Raw genomic sequence first — 19,820 nt, 5'->3', positions numbered from 1 at the left:
CCTAGCCCTGCGTTAGGAAATAACAGGGGTTTGTTTCAAAACGACCCCATTTGGGTAAAGGAAAATCCTTCGCCCTTTTGGTAGACTAACAAGTACCAAAAAGGAATTTCAGTCTCAGCTACCTCTGCCGGTGTAACCTCAAGACTAAAGGTTTCCCGGACGGACACAACTAGTGCATCCACCACTCTTGTGCTATGGCGGAGGCAGAAACGTTCTCCTCACTGCTGAGGAGACATTACCTGAGACAACAGCCCCATAAGAGGGACCTGCAGCTGTATTGACCAGCTCCGAATCCGTATCTGAAGTATCAGATAAAAAATAGGGGTAGGCGGGGGTTGCTTCTTGACCCCCGTCCCTGACAGGCCACCTCCACCCGGGATACCAAAGACTCCAAAACTGCCGATAATGCTTTAAAAACAAGTGGGGTACTGGAGGGTCCTGCGGCCTTCTTGAGGGGATCAGGTGGGGATACCTATGCGGCAGGGTCAATGATTATACCAGACATTTGCCAGCGACAAAAAATGACAAAGTAAAAAACTTTTTTTTTTTGTATCCCCCAGTCGCAACAGCGCCCCTCAGTGTTACCTGCCTTTTTGGACCCCACAGAGAGAGAGAGAGACCCCAAGACTCATCCCTGATGCACAGAAGTTTTCATCAGCTTGCTCAGTGCTGTCCTGTTACAGACAGGAAGTCTTTGGCCCTTTTTCCTGTTTAAAGGAGGCGGCTCCGCCCCTTAACACGCCTTCCGCCGCCTCCCCCTGGCTCCACGAGGTGTTTGGTCACCTCAAACATGGCCGCCCCCATGCTGGAGACACGAGGCTACGCCAATATGGCGTCCTCGTGTGCTCTGCAAGACAATGGCGGCGGCCTGTTAGGATAGCGGCGGCCTGCGGAATGCTGTATTCGGCCTAGCGGCCTGCGGGAGTGCATCGGCCCCCCAAACTTCACCCTGGAAGGTGATCAGCCTGGCCGGCGGTACCGGACCCTGGCGGGCCGCATGCGGTCCGTGGGCCGTTGGAAGGCAGCCTGCCCTTGCTGGAGGAATGCGATCTGGACTGCAGTTATACATGCATAGACATCGCCCTGTGAACACCTCTGACAGGTAGGATACCTTATGCTACCACAGTAATATTCTAGTACTGCCACTGACTTCAGTCATCTTTACAGTTTTGAAATGACATTAGACTGTCAGCTCCCAAACCAAGCCTCCTGGTTTCTTGTTCACAAAAATCACACTCAAATAGGGGGATCTGTGACATGTATAGGATAGAGGGGAGACCCATCCTTACCATTTCAGAGAGGGGACGCGTTCACCACAAACCCGTCAGGGGGAAAAGGGGGAACATACAACTCACCATACCGGAACCAGGCGGGCGCCAACTTTTGACAGTACCCCTCTCCACCGGGGTGGGAGGGCTGTCGACCAATACGGACGCCGTGACTCATGGTCATTGGCGTTAAAGCGAGACGTTTAACTCGCAGGGTCAGTCCCCGTCCAGTGGGACTATGTCGCGGCCGACCCAGCGCGGAGCTATGGCCTGCACGCGCTCGTAGGCTGAACTGGGGTGACCACTGGATCTCAACATCCAGCCCGTCGCCCAGTTCCAGCTTTCTTGCTTGAAGATCTCACAGGAACACTGGAGAAAAAAGCGGTGTAAAAAATCTTTCAAAGAAAAAAAATCCTGCCAGGACCGAAGATCCTAGCAAGGCATCTAGGTCCTTACTCCTAACTAGACAGAAAAAAACTGATTTGCTGTAGCAGGAAGTGAGAGGATATACCCTCTGGGACTGCCCCTAGGGTGTGGCCAGAACATTTTCTTTCCTGTCTAGTCCTACTCCTGTAGAGGGCAGTATAACCCGAGTTGTTATTAATCAACGAGGACTACGTCTGTCAATGAGCGACAGAGAAACACATTCAGAAAAAAACAAAGAAAACCGAGATTCTAGGTCTCAGCAGGGAAGACCTAGCTCTACTCCTGATGCTAGGCAGCTTCAAACTGAGGTAATATCAGATTGGGTTCTGGATAATGGCTGAGGAATAACAGTTTTTTTGTATTAACCCGATAAACAATTATCTGCCTAACCTGCTCCTGCAGAGTGGCCATTACCCATTAGTGAAGGCCAATACCATCGAGCGGCGACTTAAGAGAAATAGGTATGAGTGCTGCCAGCATTGCTGCAGAGGTTTGGTCTGCATCAAATTGGTCTGCATGGCTGTCCTCTCAAAAGGAAGCCTCTTCGAAAGATGATGCACAAGAAAGCCTGCAAACAGTTTGCTAAAGACAAGCAGACTAAGGACATGGATTACTGGAACCATGTCTTGGGGTCTGATGAGACCAAGATAAACTTATTTGGTGCAGATGGTGTCAGGCGTGTGTGGTGGCAACCAGGTGATGAGTACAAAGACAAGTGTGTCTTGCCTACAGTCAAGCATGGTGGTGGGAGTGTTATGGTCTGGTGCTGCATTAATGCCGCCAGCACTGGGGAGCTCCAGTTCATTGAGAGAACGATGAATGCCAACATGTACTATGACAGAGCATGTTGCCCTCCCTTTGGAGACTAGGCAACAGTCTCGGGGTTTCGGCAGATCCCCCGCTGAGCAGGATGACAGCTGTCTCTGTGCGGAGAGACAGCTGTCAGGTCCCCATGCATCTCTATGGGGGAATCGAATGGGAATGACTGTCTTGTCCGTTCTCATCCGATCCGTTGGACGGATGGAAAATAGGGTTGCCATCCGTTCAGATTTGACAGATCGATGTCAGCAGACATGTCTCCGCTGACATCCGATGCCCCAAACTTGACAGGCAGATCTGAATGGTCTGCCTGTGTGAAAGGGGTTAAACAGATGTACACTGCTCAGGCAGTTGGAACTTCACAGCCAGCCATGGGTGCAGGACCTTGGATTGCCACCGCAAACAGGATACAAGAGAAATGGCCGCACACTAAGCGATGACTCACGATGAAAGGCTTTATTGAACAAGGATGTAAGGTACAGCAAAATGGATGGTAGACATGTTTCATACGACTCACAGCGTGCTTGTTCACTACAAAAACTGCAACAGAAGATCCAATTTAAATATGTGAGCTGCAGGTGTGTCCACTCACTTTGAAAGTCTGTTGCTTCCATTCTGCTACATCAAACAATCAGAAAAAAGCAACATAGCATTTGACAATACATATAGCAAGCAAATATTTGTATTAAACATATACCTATAAATGAGTACAATATATCAAACCAATATTGCACAGACATGAGAACAAAAAGTCAAATCACTTATAGTGACAAAAGGATTTTGTCTAAAAGAGTATGTATGTTACAAAGTAAATATGTGTGCATGTATAATATGTGTGCATGCATGAATTTCTGTAAAATCTTACCTGTAAAATTCCTCTCTCTGAGTCCTCCGACAGTCGCCGCCTCCTCTAAGTCATCACAATTGGGTATTGTCCACCTATCCGTAGGAATAGCTAGGCATATAGACTTAGTCAAAAGACAAAAGGCATTAGCATATACACACCCACGGGGGCTGTTCCATCTGGTCAATACCCCCCCTGCATCACCACTCCCAACTCAGTTTGGTAGCATAGCAGTAGGTATTATGAACCCCAAAAAGAGGGGCGGGGGCGGCGACTGTCGGAGGACTCAGAGAAAGGAATTTTACAGGTAAGATTTTACAAAAATTCAGTTTTCTCTTACGTCCTCCGACAGTCGCCGCCTCCTCTAAGTCATCACAATTGGGATGTCCTAAAGCAGTATAGACATGAGGGGTGGGAGACGCAACCGTAGAAAAGGCAACGCACTACCCACAGAGAAAGGAATCTTACATGCACTGTAAGAACCAACTGGGCAACAGCAAAAAAAAAGACAATGCTCAACAGGAGCAACAGCCCAGGAAAGCAAATGCCAAACAGCCAGGGACCCAGAGAAAAAAAATCAAGGGTCCATCATGGCACAGCCGCACTGAGAACTTTGCGGCCAAAAGAAGCATCAGCTGATGCCAGAACGTCTACTTTGTAGAACTTAGAAAAGGTGTGCACCGACGACCAAGTCGCCGCCTTGCACACCTGGGCCACCGAGGCCCGATGCCAATAGGCCCAGGAAGTACACAAAGACCTATTAGAGTGCGCCTTAACAGGGAAGGGCGGAACCCGTTCCTTCAAGGCGTAAGACTGCTCAATGGTCCGTCTGATCCATTTGGCAACAGTCGCTGCAGACGCAGCCATGCCCTTCCGAGGACCCTCAGGAAGGACAAAGAGGGAATCCGTCTTCCGAAAGGACTCCGTAGACGACAGGTAAACCCTGATCGCCCTGACAACATCCAAGGCATGCAAAGCAACCTCCTTAGGATGTTTAGGCTTCGTACAAAGTGAAGGCAGGACAATGTCCTCATTAAGGTGATATTCAGAGATCACCTTGGGAAAGAAAGATGGGGGTGGTCTCAAAACCACCTTATCCCTGTGAATAATCAAATAAGGGGAGCGGCAAGACAACGCCGCCAGCTCCGACACCTGGCGAGCCGAAGTGATCGCCACCAGAAAGGCAACCTTCGACAGCAGAGGCAACGATATCTCCCCGATATTTTCAAAGGGAGCACGCTGCAACGTGGACAGAACCAAGTTCAAGTCCCACGGAGGTAAGGGCTCCTTCCTGGGAGGAGCCAAATGTCGCACACCTTGAAGGAAGGTGCGCACCAAGAAATTAGACGCCACAGGGCGTTGGAAAAGGGCAGCCAGTACGGACACCTGGCCCTTTATCGTGGCCAGCGCCAGGCGCTGATCCACTCCAGACTGGAGGAAAGCCAAGATTCTCGACACCGAGTAAGAACGAGAACCCCCTGGACTCACACCAGGTGAAATAGGCTTTCCAGGTACGGCAATAGATCTTACCAGAGGAGGATTTCCTAGCCGTGATCAGGGTAGGGATAACCTCGGGGGATAGACCCTTGTCCTTCAAGACCTGGGTCTTAACAGCCAGGCCGTTAAAGCCAGCGACTGTAAAGAAGGATGGAAGATCGGACCTTGAGACAGGAGATCTTCCCGCAGAGGCAGGCGCCATGAAGGAGCCACTGCTAGGGGAACGTTGGCGTACCAGGACCGGCGTGGCTAGTCCGGTGCCACCAGAATCACCATGTGCGGTTCCGAGGCCAATCTGCGAAGGAACCGGGATAGTAACTGAATCGGAGGAAAGGCGTACAGCAGACGATACTGATGCCAAGGGGCCACCAACGCATCCGAGGCGACCGCCAACGGATCGCGCGTTCTTGCCACGAACCATCCCACTTTTCGATTTAGCCGGGATGCAAACAGATCCACGTCTGGGGATCCCCACCTCGCACACAGCATCTGAAAGACCTCCGGGTGTAGGGACCATTCCCCCTGGTCACGGGTCTGGCGGCTCAGATAGTCGGCCTGCCAATTTTCCACACCCGGAATGTGAACTGCCAAGATCGCCGGGACATGAGTCTCGGCCCAAGACAGAATATCGGTCACCTCCCGGGCCGCTCGAGCACTCCTGGTGCCCCTCTGGTGGTTGACGTAAGCCACCGCGGTAGCATTGTCCGTCTACGCGAACAGGCAGGCCCTGGAGACGGTCCGACCACTGGAAGAGACAGAGTTTTATTGCTCTTAGTTCCAGCACATTTATCGGGAGGGAGGATTCCTCCTTCCGCCCAAGTGCCCTGGGCAGACAGGTTGCCCAGGACTCCACCCCAGCCCGACAGGCTGGCGTCCATGGTAACCACTGTCCACACCACCGGTCGGAAGGACTTGACTTCAGCCACCGCCGGGGACTGGATCCACCACAGAAGAGCCAATCTGGTCTGGCAACTCAAGGAGACATCCAGATCCAAGGACTGAGGAAGTCTGTCCCACCTGGCCAGGATCTCCGTCTGGAGAGCCCGCGTGTGGAACTGGGCAAAGGGAATCGCCTCGAAGGCCAACACCATCAACCCCAGGCCCCGCATGCAGGTCCTGAGTGACGAGGACGGATTGTCCCTGAGGGACCTGAGTTTGTCCCGCAAAGTCCAGAGCTTGTCCTCCGGCAAGAACACCTTTGCCTGAGCAGAGTCCAGAACCATTCCCAAGTAGGGAAGGCGAAGCGACGGAGACCACGCTGATTTCTGAACGTTGATGGTCCATCCGAACTCCTGGAGCGTCTGTACCGTGATGGACAGATAGCGCACAAGGTCCTGGCTGGCCCTCGATCTCAGAAGCAGATCGTCCCGGTACCCCAGGACCGCAATGCCCTGGGCCCGTAGCAGGCCCAGGACCGGTGCCAACACCTTGGTAAACACCCTTGGTGCCGAAGCGAGAGCGAAAGGTAAAGCCACAAACTGGTAGTGGTCCTCCGCGATAGCAAACCGAAGGTACCGCTGATGACCCTCGAAAATGGGGATGTGCAGGTACGCATCCTTCAGATCTATCGAAGCCAGGTATTCTCCCGGACTCAAGGAGGCCACAACCAAACGGAGAGACTCCATTCGAAACTTTCGAACACGCACAGAGCGGTTCAGTGCTTTCAGGTCCAGAATAGGACGCACTTTGCCCTCCTTCCTGGGCACAGTGAACAGATTCGAATAAAACCCCCGAAACCTGTCCCGATGAGGCACCGGGACAATCACTCCCTGAGCAAGCAGGTCCTGCACCGCCCGATGCAAATCCTGCAGACGCCCCGGAAGCAGATGGAGATTGGAGGGAAAGAATCTGTCCGCCGGCCTGGAAAGGAATTTGATCTTGTATCCTGATCGAACGATTTCCTGGACCAACCTGTCCGATATCCGGAGCAGCCAAGGTTGGAGGAAACCGCGCAAACGTCCCCCCACCCCTGAAATGGGCGAGGGCGCCCCTTCAGGCAGAGGCGGATTGTCCCGCCGAGCCGGCATTGCCGGCCTTCTGCTTACCTGCCCAGGGCTTCTCCTGGTTGCTCTGGGCCTTGAAGGGCTTGCCCTTGGATTGGTTCCGAAAGGCACAAAAGGACCCCTGATTGGATCTAGGCGCAGAACCCCGCTTGCCTCGGAAAGACTTATTCTTCGGGTTCTGGGGCAGCATAGTGCTCTTTCCCCCCCCCCCCCCCCGTGACGCCTTTCACCAGGGTATCCAACGCCTCGCCAAAAAGGCGAGAGCCAGCATAGGGAAAATCAGCAACTGTTTTCCGCGAGGACTGGTCAGCCAACCAGCTCTTCAGCCATATCAGTCGCCGGTTAAGCACCGCGACACTCGAGAGGCGAGCCACCAAGGGAGCCTCATTTAACCACTTAAGCCCCGGAGGATTTGGCTGCTAAACGACCAGAGGGCATTTTGCGATTCGGCACTGCGTGACTTTAACGGACAATTGCGCGGTCGTGCGACGCTGTACCGAAACGAATTTGGCGTCCTTTTTTTCCCACAAACAGAGCTTTCTTTTGGTGGTATTTGATCACCTGTGCGATTTTTTGATCACGCGCTATAAACAAAAACAGAGCGTAAATTTTGCAAAAATAGCAATATTTTTCCCTTTTTTTTATATGAAATTCCCCCAAAAAAAAATGTAAAAATCAAAATTTTTTAATATTTTCGGCCAATTTGTTTTATGCTACCTATGTTTGGTAAAAAAAAATCGCAAAAAGCGTATTTTGATTGGTTTGCGCAAAAGTTATTGCGTTTACTAACAAAGGGAAAGATTTTTGTCATTTTTGTTGTTTTTTTTTTAACGCGTAATGGCGGCGATATGCGATTTTTTTTGCGGTACTGCGACATTGCGGCGGACAGATCGGACCCTTGACTGACATTTTTGACACTTTTGGGGTTACCAGTGACATTTCTACAGTAATCAGTGCTATACATATGCACTGTTACTGTAAAAATGCACTGGTAGTGAAGGGGTTAACTTTATTTGAGAGGGAGGGGCTGTGTGTGTCCCTAGGGGCGTGATTCTAACTGTGATTGGCTGTGGCTTCAACTGTATGAGGAGTGATCAATGGATCTACATAGTAGATCCATGTGATCAGCTCTCATACAGAGAGGAGAATGACAGGCAGCTTGTTTACACAAGCTGCCTGACTATCTCCCTCTCCCCCGCCGATCGCAGAGTGGCCGGCGGCGATCGGGTCCGCCGGTCACGCGCGCGGGGGGGTCCGTGACCACGCGGGAGCGGGAGCGCGCCTCCGGCGGCGCGCGCTCGCTCCCTAAACCCTCACAGGCGAGCGACGTAGACCTACGTCACTTTGCCTGTGAGGGGCTGACCGCCCACGTAGATAGTCGTGCGGCGGTCGGCAAGTGGTTAAGGCTGCATTTTGAGCAACGAACCCGCCACCGTATAGGAATGGCGGGCTAGAGACTCCAACCGCCGTTCCGTGGGATCCTGGAAAACCGGAATATCCTCAGTAGGAACCAAGGTAGCCTTGTTCAACACGGCCACAGTGTGATCTACCTGTGGAGGCACACACCATCGCGATTCTGTAGCCGGCGCAAAAGGATAAAGCAATTTGAATCGACCAGGCACCACGAATGGACGTTTTAACTTGCGCCACATTTCATCAACAGTGTAATGAAATTCAGCTGGGCAGGGAAAAACCTGCGCAGACTTGCGGGTCCTGTGCGTCCCAAAAGAGGACACAATGGAGGGTTGGGCTCATCCTCTAAATGCAAGGTTTCTTTAACAGAAAAAATTAACTCATCCATGGTCGCCCGTTCTTCAGGTGACCCTGGGGAGGATGTGTCGTGTCAACACCTTCAATTTCAACCTCCCCCTCAGACCCTGGGGGGTCCAGGGATGAGCGGGACCCTGAAAAGGGCACGCTCGCAGCAGCAGCCATATCCCCATCTGAATCAGAAGAGAGAGACAGCCTGGGCCGTTTTCTCGCAGCCCGTTCAGACATCAGCATTTCCATATTTGCCACTAAAGTCGCAACCACAGCAGCCAGATCAGGTCGCAGCGGAGCCACAGGAGAACTGGGGCCCCCCACTAAAACTGGAGGAAACTTGCTTTCCTGAGAATCCATGGCTCAAGACAAGAAAAAAATTACAGTGCAAGAAATTAGTGTACTGTCCCCTTAAATAGCGTTGCGGAGTGCGCAGCCCACCGCTACTGTCACAGCTATGAAGACCCCCAAAAGGAGAAAGAAAACTGAGCCAGCAGTATACAGAAGAAGACCGAGAGATACACTGCAGAGCCCGCAGATCGTTGCTACCTGTGTCCTTGCTGCCTGAGAGGAAAAGGAAAAGCTGCTGGAAGGGGCTGGCTATAAGCCAGACCTCAGGAAAATGGCTGCCCATAGGAAATGCATTGGAGGCTACACCAAGATGGCCGCTGACATGCGGCCGAACCGAACGTTCTACAGCCCACAAAATGGCGGCGGAGGGCGCCAAAACGATCTGTATACTCGCCCCAGAGGGGCCAGATCCATGTGCAGTAAAAAACATGGCGGACAGCGCGAACATACCCCCGCAGCGGTCGCCGCACATCACTCAAGTCTGTACCCCCAAACATGCACCTAAGGTGACACAGGGACAGGGACCCCCAGCAAAAACATACAGATCTGCACAAAGCGAACCCCGCAGGGATCGCACAGGGAGTCACACAGGCACAGACATGGGGACACAGCAACACAGACTGCCACCCCAGATAGAGGCCCCACACAGAAAGTACTTACCTGTACCCGATGGCGTGGGGAGCCTCCATGCACGGATAAACCTCTGTCCTCTCCTGACGGAGTGCCGTGAGCCGGGGACATGACGCTGCAGCAGCGCAGACGAGTCCTGTGAGGTAGCCACCTCACGGCTGCATCCCTGCAGCGAACAGGGATGGGTCGTTCGTAATGCCAGGGCGAACCATAGCTGAACGCTCGATGGCGGGCTCTTGGTCCATCTGACCCTCTGTGCCCTGGAGAACCAGGGCGGCCAGTCCGAATCCCAGCACCGCATGATCCATCTTCATCCGAAGAATAAACTAACACTAAAGCTGACAAAATAAACAGCTAGTAAAGTGAGAGAAAAAAACTGACATTTAAAAGAAAATCAAATAAAAGATTTAGGAAGGCTGAGACTGAAGCCCCAGCACAAGGTAGCCTGAACTATTCCTGATGCTAGGCAAACTAAAACTGAGTTGGGAGTGGTGATGCAGGGGGGGTATTGACCAGATGGGACAGCCCCCGTGGGTGTGTATATGCCAATGCCTTTTGTCTTTTGACTAAGTCTATATGCCTAGCTATTCCTACGGATAGGTGGACAATACCCAATTGTGATGACTTAGAGGAGGCGGCGACTGTCGGAGGATGTAAGAGAAAAGGGAATTTAATAGACTATTAAAATAAAGTGAAATATGATGATAAAATAAAGTATAATCATCCTAATATAAAAGTATAAATATCTAATCCTGAAAATATTAAGTGAATAAAACGAAAGTGTCCAAATAACACATAAAATAAATGGATTTTTGTAAAATCTTACCGTAAAATCCTTTTCTCTTAAGCTCATTGACAGACGCAGTCTTCTTGATTAATATCAAATAGGGGTTATGCTGCCCTCTACAGGAGTAGGACTAGGCAGAAGGAAAACGTTCTGGCCACACCTTAGGGGCAGTATATCCTCTCTCTGCTCCAGGAAGTCAGTTATGTCACAAAGCAGTGTTAGAGAATTTAACCCAACCCAACTTAAAAACAGAGGGCAGGTACTGCGTCTGTCAATGAGCTTAAGAGAAAAGGATTTTACAGTAAGATTTTACAAAAATCTATTTTTCTCTGTCGCTCATTGACAGACGCAGCCTTCTTGATTAATATCAAATAGGGACGTCCCAAAGCAGTGCCACAAATGAGGGGTGGGATAACAGAAATCAAATTTTAAATCCAGAAGGCCCAACCGGTGCCGACTAGAAGTCTTAAAGGCTCATCAAACAGAAGGATGAGACTCAACTGAAAAAAAACCCTCGAGGTAGACCAACGGTCTCCTCAAATTGCGGCCTGCAGAACCTTGCGGCCAAAAGAGGCATCCGCCGATGCCATCACATCAACTTTATAAAATTTTGTAAAGGTATGAACCGACGACCAGGTAGCCGCCTTGCAAACCTGGACCAATGACGCCTGATGGCGGAAGGCCCAGGAAGCACTAAGCGCCCGAGTTGAGTGCGCCTTAACAGGGAACGGAGGATTCCGACCCTTAATAGAATAAGCCTGTACCACCGTCTGTCTGATCCATTTGGAGATAGTCACGGCAGATGCAGGCAACCCCTTTTTGGGGCCATCCGTGATCACAAAAAGTGAATATGTTTTACGAAACGAGTCCGTAGTTTTCAGGTATACCCCGATTGCCCGAACCACATCCAAGGAATGTAACGCAAACTCCCGAGGATGACTGGGCTTAGGACATAGGGAAGGCAATACAATGTCCTCATTCAGATGAAACTCTGAAACCACTTTAGGAAGAAAGGATGGATTCGGATGAAGCACAACCTTATCCCTATGAACCACCAGATATGGGGAACGACAAGATAATGCGGCCAGTTCTGACACCCTGCGTGCAGAAGTGATAGCCACCAAGAAGGCCACCTTCTGGGTTAACATAAGCAAGGGAATCTCCCTAATATCTTCAAAGGGAGGTTTCTGAAGAACCGACAACACTAAATTAAGATCCCAGGGTGGTAAGGGTGCGCGCACTGGTGGAGCTAGGGGTCGCACCCCCTGGATGAAATTCCTCACCAAGGAATGAGTGGCTAAAGGTTTTTGAAAGAAGATTGCTAATGCTGAAACCTAACCCTTGATAGTGCTCAAGGACAATTTCTGCTCAACTCTCTGTTGCAGAAAGGCCAAGATTCGGGTCACTGAATAGGTACGTGGGGGAAATCCAAGAGATTCACACCACGCAATATAAGACCTCCATGTGCGATAATAGACTTTGCTGGAAGTCGCTTTCCTTGCTTTAATTAGAGTAGGAATAACTGAAGCTGACAAACCCTTGTCCTTCAGTACCTGAGTCTCAATGGCCAGGCCGTTGAAGCCAGCTATTGTAAAGCAAAGAAGAAGTCTCCAAGGAGCGTCCATGCACGGATAAACCTCTGTCCTCTCCTGACGGAGTGCCGTGAGCCAGGGACATGACGCTGCAGCAGTGCAGACGAGTCCTGTGAGGTAGCCACACCAAGTTGACGTCCCAGGCTCGACGAGGTCTGTCCGGAGTTACCAGGAAAACTGGAATTCCCTCCACCTCTATTCTGCGAGGAAGTTCCCGCAGAAATTTGAGAGGATGGAAAGCATACCGTAGCTGATACTGCCCCAACAGGGCGATCAGCGCGCCTTTTGCATCCACTAGAGGATCGCGGGCGCGTGCTAAAAACCTCCGCACCTTCCTGTTGAGCCGAGATGCCAACCGATCCACATTCAGGGTGCCCCAATGAAGGCACAGCTGGTGAAATACCCCTGGATGAAGGGACCCTATCCCTTAATCCAGAGTCTGATGGATGAGATAATCTGCCTGCCAATCCTCTAGGTGATTGAACTAAGCCACAGCCGTGGCAATGTCCAACTGGATCCGAACCGGGCTGCCCTGGAGCTGCTCGGTCCAGTAAATCAGACACAGTCTAATCATTCTCAGTTCCCACACATTTGTCCAGGGAATCGGGATCCCGATTCCATTAGAAAAGAATCTCCCTTAGAAGAATTCTCCTGGAGGGAACTGAAAATGATCTTTGAAAAAAGTGAAGAAAATGTTCTGCTCAAGGAAAGGGAACAACAGCTCCCTGTAGCATACCAATGTTGGAAGGGAAGAATCGCACCGGTAGAAGGGATCGAAACTCGATCTTGAATCCTGACCGTACGACCTCCTGAACCCCTTTGTCCGGGATTCAGGAAAGTCATGGATCTGGAAACCGGTGAAGACGTCCCCCCACCCCAGAGATGGGTGGGGGCGTACCTTCAGGCTGTATTGGTTTTATCTTCAGGTTTGGCTGAGCCGGACTTGTGTTTCCCCGACCAGCGTCCTTTAAAACCCCCTGAAGGAGCTTTGCCCTTCTCGCTCGCCCCAGCGGAGCGAACAAACCTTTTATGAGCGGAAAAGGAAGGTCTTCGTCTGTTACGAGGTCCTTTACCCTTAGCAGTCTGTGGCAAAAAAGCGCTTTTATCCCCAGTGAGATCCTTTATAATCTCATCTAGGGTGGCCCCAAACAGGCGATCCCCCTGAAAAGGGAGATTAGCCAAGACTTTCTTGGAACCTTGATCCGCCGACCAGCACTTTAACCACAACACGCGTCTGAGGACTACTGCTGACATCGATGCATTCCCTAACAAGGGAGTTGCGTCCAAAGCGGCGTCACAGATGAACTGTAATCCCTGTATGATCTGCTCCATCAAATCGGATGCTGCCGGGGGGGATACCTCTCCCCCTTAAGTCACGGCGTAACAACTTGGCCCATTCTGTCAATGTTTGTGAAACTAAACCAATGGCCACCACTGGCCTAAAGGCTGATCCTATCAGGGAAAAAACAGAGCGGGATTCAGCTTCCACCTTCCGATCCACCGGATCCTTAAAGGACGGACCGTCCTCCAACGGGATAACAGTGGCTTTATTTAATCTGGAAATCGTGGGTCCACCACTGGTGGTACCGTCCATTTGTTAATGGTGGATTCCTCAAACGGATAGCGCCTAGCAATGCGTTTGGAAATAGCAAGAGTTCGTTTGGGATGATCCCATTCCTCCTTAATCTTATTACCAAAGCATTTGGGTAAGGGAAAAACCTTCACCATCTTGGTAGGCTTACTGGTACAAAAGGGAATTTCCGTCTCGGTTACCTCTGCCGGTGTAACCTCCAATCTTAAGGTTTCCAGGACAACTACAACTAGTGCGTCCACCAACGCTTCTTCTTGCGCTATGGCGGAGGCAGAAACGTCCTCCTCACTGTCTGAGGAGACATTACCTGAGACCACAGCCCAAGAGGAGGGACCTGCAGCTGCAGTGACCAGCTCAGAATCCGAATCTAAAGTATCAGATGAAATAGGGGTAGGCGGGGGTCGCTTTCTTGACCCCCGTCCCTGACAGGCCACCTCCACCCGGGATACCAAAGTCTCCAAAACTGTAGATAATGCATCAATTACAAATGGGGTACTGGAGGGCCCTGCGGCCACCTCGAGGGGATCAGGTGGAGATACATGTGTGGCAGGGTCCATGATTATACAAGACACTTGCCAGCAAACAAAAAAAATAATTGCAAAGAAAAAACTTTTTTTTTTCGTTGTAATCCCCCAGCGCAACAGCGCCCCTCAGTGTACCTATTCCGGACCCCACAGAGAGAGAGAGACCCCAAGGCTCCCCACCTGATGCACAGAAGTTTTATCCACCTGCTCTCAGCGCTGTCTTGTTACAGACAGGAAGTCTTTTAGCACTTTTCCCGGGTAAAGGAGGCGGCTCCGCCCCTCCTCGAGGTAGCTGGGCGTTTTCAAAATGGCCGCCCCCATGCAGGAGACACGAGGCTACGCCAAAATGGCGACCTGCGGGAGATGGCGGCGGCCTGTCACCTATGGGAAGATGGCAGCAGCCTGCTGCAATGTGCGGCCTGCGGAGGATGGTATCGGCCTGTGCGGCCTGCGGGAGGTGTGGGAGGATGGCGGTAATCTAGGCCCAGGCATCGGCCTGTATTGCAGCCTTATGATCAGGTAGGATCTATCCCCCATACATGGCCATCATTCACAGTAATGCCAGCCACTGACTTCAGTCATGGTCCTTAAACAGTGCACCCTCATACAGTGACCTTAGATAGTCAGCTCCCAAACCAAGCCTCCTGGTTTCTTATACACAAAATCACACTCAAATGGGGGATTTGTAACACCTGTTATAGGATAGTGACCATCCCAGGGAGGGGCCCGCATCCACCAACACACCCGTAGAGGGAGAGGGGGAACATTTTACTCAACATACCGAAACCAGGCGGGCGCCAACTCCTGACAGAACCCCTCTCCACCGAAGTGGGGGGGCTGTCGACCAATTCGGACGCTGTGACTCAGTTCCCAACTGGTCGCTGGCGTCCAGGCGAGACGTTTAACTCGCAAGGTCAGTCCCTGTCCAGTGGAACTAGGTCGCGGCCGACCAAGCGCGGAGCTAGGGCCTGCACGCGCTCGCAGGCTGACTGGGGTGACCACTGGATCTCAGCATCCAGCCCGTCGCCCAGTTTCAGCACACTTGCTTGAAGATCTCACAGGAACAACTGGAGAAAAAAGCTGCCTAAAAAGTTTCTAAAAAAATCTTGCCAGGACCAAAGGTCCCAGCAAGGAACTTAGGTCCTTACTCCTAACTAGACAGAAAAAAACTGACTTCCTGGAGCAGAGAGAGAGAGGATATACCCTCTGGGACTGCCCCTAAGGTGTGGCCAGAACGTTTTCCTTCTGCCTAGTCCTACTCCTGTAGAGGGCAGCATAACCCCTATTTGATATTAATCAAGAAGACTGCGTCTGTCAATGAGCGACAGAGAAAATCATGTTTAAAAGGAAACCAACAGATATGCATCCATTCTAATATTAATACAGGTAAAACCATAGTTTGAGGTAATAAAATCACTTACAAAATGTTGACTGCTGACCTTTATGATATGTATGAAATAGGTTATAGAATCGGCTGTAAACACTATGAACGCAAACGCAGTGACATGCAAACACCATGCGTGTAATATGTAGCAATACGTATATAACATATATGTTGATTGAGAGGGCTCCTGAGTCTTCGGGTCCCGCTATCAATGAGTACCAATGACGCCTACATTCCATCGCGGTTGTAAGACTGCTGAAGGGGTTAATGTTCGGGCAGAGGTAGGAGATAAATAGGAGTGACGTGACCGCGCAAGAACGCTCTCCGTTGAAGTCCTCTGACGAAACGCGTTAGTGCGGTGACTTGTGCGGTCACCTTGGCAACGGGACTCAGCACGGCCACGAGGATCGGCAACTTCCGGGACGCTGACGAGCAAGCGGGAGTCCGGTAAGCAGCCAGCAGAGACCGTAGCGCCATACATTTTCACACGTGCTGGTTTTTCTTTGACTTGATGTGAGTGTAATGGGCGAGGGGGGGAGTAATCAAAGGTGCATGTTTTATCCATACGGTATTGCCCTATGTGTATCTTTACTCCTTCCATACGCACCGCATCTTTGAGGACATCACAGCCACGCTTAGTCCACATAGGGATCGAATAAGTGGGAGAGTCCAGAGCGGATTAGTTCTACAGGCTTTAACCATTAAGCCATCTGGTAAGCGTATTTACTCGGGTGTCTCACAAGTGGTGAGGTGAAGGTGTACACCGAGCAGCGCCATACCTGGAATACTGTATAGCATGCCTACATGAAACATTGTTGGTGATGGACTTTCTATTGCACGGACTCTGACCAATTTATATGTTTTACTGCTTTTATATGCTTATATATTTTATTGTATATTTATTCTCTACTAGATACCTACACGATAGGTTTATGTTACTCATTCTGAGCGATAGTTTGAGGTATAGCGCCGCTTGTGTATTTATATGCACCTTTTTTTGTATGTTGTGGTGATTTAGGCGGCTGATCTTTGCGCATGAGCACATTTGCTGACAAGTACAGAGCGCTGGGTGATTGCGCTTCGAGTTTCTTGGTGCTTGGTCCTTTTTTGATTAATAAAATCACTTAATGGAGTAAAACAACTCCAAAAAAGAACAAAGGGTCAAAAAATCAGAAAGACCAAGCTATCAGTATAGACACCCAACTCTTGCAAACTATTTTTAGAAGCAATCCTATATAATTGATGAAGACATGTGAGGATGATCGTAGCGATCAATCTGCTTCCAATCTAGTGTGTGGGGAAAGAAAAATCTATCTCCTCCCAATCTGGTATATAGACAATGGAAAATCAGAATATATAAGCAATATGTATAATTGCTTATATATTCTAATTTTCCATTGTCTATATACCAGATTGGAAAGAGATAGATTTTTCTTTCCCCACACACTAGATTGGAAGCAGATTGAACGTTACAATCATACTCCCACGTCTAAAAATAGTGTGCAAAAGTCGGGTGTCTATACGGATAGCTTGGGTTTATCAGATTTTCTGGCCTTTTGTCCTTTTTCGGAGTGGTTATTCTCCATTAAGTGATTTTATTACATCTAACTATGGTTTTACTAGTATTAATATTAAAATTGATATATATGTTGGTTTCTTTTTAAACATGAATATTTCATGTGCTATTTGGACACTTTCATTTTATTCACCTAATATTTTCAGGATTAGATATTTATACTATTATATTAGGATGAAAGTTACTTTTTCTCTTTTTTTCCAATTAATTGTTTTCATCATTCCTTTTTTTGTAATCATATATTCACAAGACACAATTTTTTCATTTTTTATATACATGTACACATTTACTTTGTTACGTACATACACTTTTTTAGACAAATTCCCTTTGTCACTATAGGTGATGGTTGATTTTCTTGTTCTCATGTCTGTGCAATATTGGTTTGATATCATATTGTACTCATTTAGGAGTATATGTTAAATACAAATATGTGCTTGCTATATTATATGTATTGTCAAATGCCATGTTGCTTTTATCTGATTGTTTGATGTAGCAGAATGGAAGCAACAGACTTTCCAATTAAGTGAGTGGACACACCTGCAGCTCACATATTTAAATTGGATTTTCTGTTGCAGTTGTTATAGTGAACAAGCACGCTGTGAGTCGTGTGAAACATGGCTACCATCTATTTTGCTGTACCTTGCATCCTTGTTCAATAAAGCTTTTCATCGTGAGCCATCGCTTGGTGTGCCGCCTTTTCTCTTGTATGCAGAGAATAACAGTGGCAACCTGTGAAGCTCTGGTGAACTCCATGCCCAAGAGTGTTAAGGCAGTGCTGGAAAAAAAATGGTGGCCACACAAAATATTGATACTTCGGGCCCAATTTGAACATTGTCACTTAGGGGTGTACTCACTTTTGTTGAGAGCGGTTTAGACATTAATGGCTGTGTGTTGGGTCATTTTGAGGGGACAGTAAATTTACACTGTTATACAATCTGTACACTCACTGCTTTGCATTGTAGCAAAGTGTCATCCCTTCAGTGTTGTCACAACAAAATATATATTAAAATATTTACAAAAATATGAGGGGTGTACCCACTTTTGTGAGATACTGTGTATATATATATATATATATATATATATATTTTTTTTTTTAATAAATTATATCTTAAGGCAAAACTATTAGTTTTAGACAGAAGTGAAGTAGGATTAGACCACATCAGGTTTTAATGTGGTTTGTTCCATTAGGGCTCTTTCACACGGCCGCTCCGTGTGAAAGCTCCGCTGCGGGACTTTTTTTTTTTTTTCACGGAGCGGATGACATTTGTGTCATCCGCTCCGTATGCCCACATATCATCCCATCAGTTTGCGGATGATATGCGGACATAATGTAAGTCTATGGGCATTGCGGATGTCAGCGGAATACCATCCGCTGACATCCGATTTTCCTTCCTTTCCGTTTTTTGAACGGAGGAAAAATAGGGTTCTGTTCCGTTCCAAAAAATGGAACAGAACTGAAAGGAAGAAAATCGGATGTCAGCGGATGGTATTCCGCTGACATCCGCAATGCCATAGACTTACATTATGTCCGCAAAAAAATAGAATGATTTGCGGACACACGGAGCGGCCGTGTGAAAGAGCCCTTAGGAGAATTCAACCTCCGTCATGTTTACCATCATCAAAGGTGAATGTGTAAAAAAAGAAAAACAAACAAAAAAATAAAAATCGCACACACAACTATTTTGGGTTGACTCCAGAACATGCATAGATGGGAAATCTTCCAATGGAGATATAAGTTCTAGTGAGTGAAAACTAGATTCCCCTCACTTCCTGTGTAGTGAAATCTCCCCAAATGGCACACAGATGCAAAAATAATACCCCCTGAAATGCATTTGTTTCTATGTAGCAACTTTCAGATGTCTGACTGCATTGTGACCATCCCAGTGTTTTAGCATACCTGGAAAGGACAGGTGCAGTGTCCAGCCCTGCTGCAGGCAGCACCTCCCTTTCTGGTATGGTAAAAAGGAAGCACACACCCTTACCCATGAATGCTAGTTGATGGGACTTTTTCTTGACAGAGAAACGTAGCAATGAAATCTGCTTTCTTCTTAGTTTTCACAAACACCATTGTTCGTTCACTACCTAAATGAATTTAACAGAGAAAGAAAAATGTGATATAAATAAACCTCTAAAAACAAACACACTCCTTAAAAAAGCTCTGAAACGTATGGACTTGGTTTTGCATGGTACTGGTAAATGCATCTGAGAGCTCATTAGGGAAAGAGTAGAGATTGTAAAGTCATTGAGGAAAAAAAAAAAAAAAAAACAACATGTTATACTTACCTCCTCTGTGCAGTTGGTTTTGCACAGGGCAGCCAGGATCCTCCTCTTCTCGGATCCCACATTGCTGGTCTTAGCCCCTCCCTCCTATTGAGTGCCCCCACAGCAAGCAGCTTGCTATTGGGGGCACCTGAGTGAGCTGCAGCTCCATGTGTTCATTCAGATACGGAGCTGCAGGTTGGCCCATTCCCTTCTCACTCCTGATTGGCTAACTGATTTGAGGCCGCGGGAGCCAATGGCGTTGCGGCTGTGTCAGGCAATCAGGAGGGAGAGTCCCGGACATCGCTGGACAGAGATGGGATATGGGTAGGCTGCTACACACAGGGAGCTTTTTATCTTAAGCAAAGAAAGCATTAAGAAAAAAACCTTCTGCCTTTAAATAATCTCTTTATGATGCACACATTAAGCCCCCGTTCACACTAAGGCGACCTAGTCGCCTCACAGGTCGCCTTCCATAGGGAAGCTGCAGACCCGTTCTAATAGGAGC

At 48.9% G+C, this 19,820-nt stretch overlaps 1 protein-coding gene across 1 annotated transcript in view; it reads right to left on the bottom strand.

Moving 5' to 3' along the window:
* Positions 1–19,820, bottom strand: part of DDX4 (DEAD-box helicase 4) — a gene marked incomplete at its 5' end in the record, with an annotated part of 317,760 nt that overhangs the window by 57,084 nt on the left and 240,856 nt on the right. Inside the window, one exon of the mRNA XM_082243122.1 lies at positions 19,036–19,135. Within this exon, the coding sequence (XP_082099248.1) occupies positions 19,036–19,135 (100 nt within the window). The remainder of the gene's footprint in view (positions 1–19,035; positions 19,136–19,820) is intronic.

Source organism: Pelophylax lessonae, assembly GCF_965119305.1.
Source record: "Pelophylax lessonae genome assembly, chromosome: 1".
Classification (NCBI taxonomy): domain Eukaryota; kingdom Metazoa; phylum Chordata; class Amphibia; order Anura; family Ranidae; genus Pelophylax; species Pelophylax lessonae.
The sequence above is the reverse complement of the archived record's forward strand: the minus strand, read 5'-3'. Positions and strand labels throughout refer to the sequence as shown.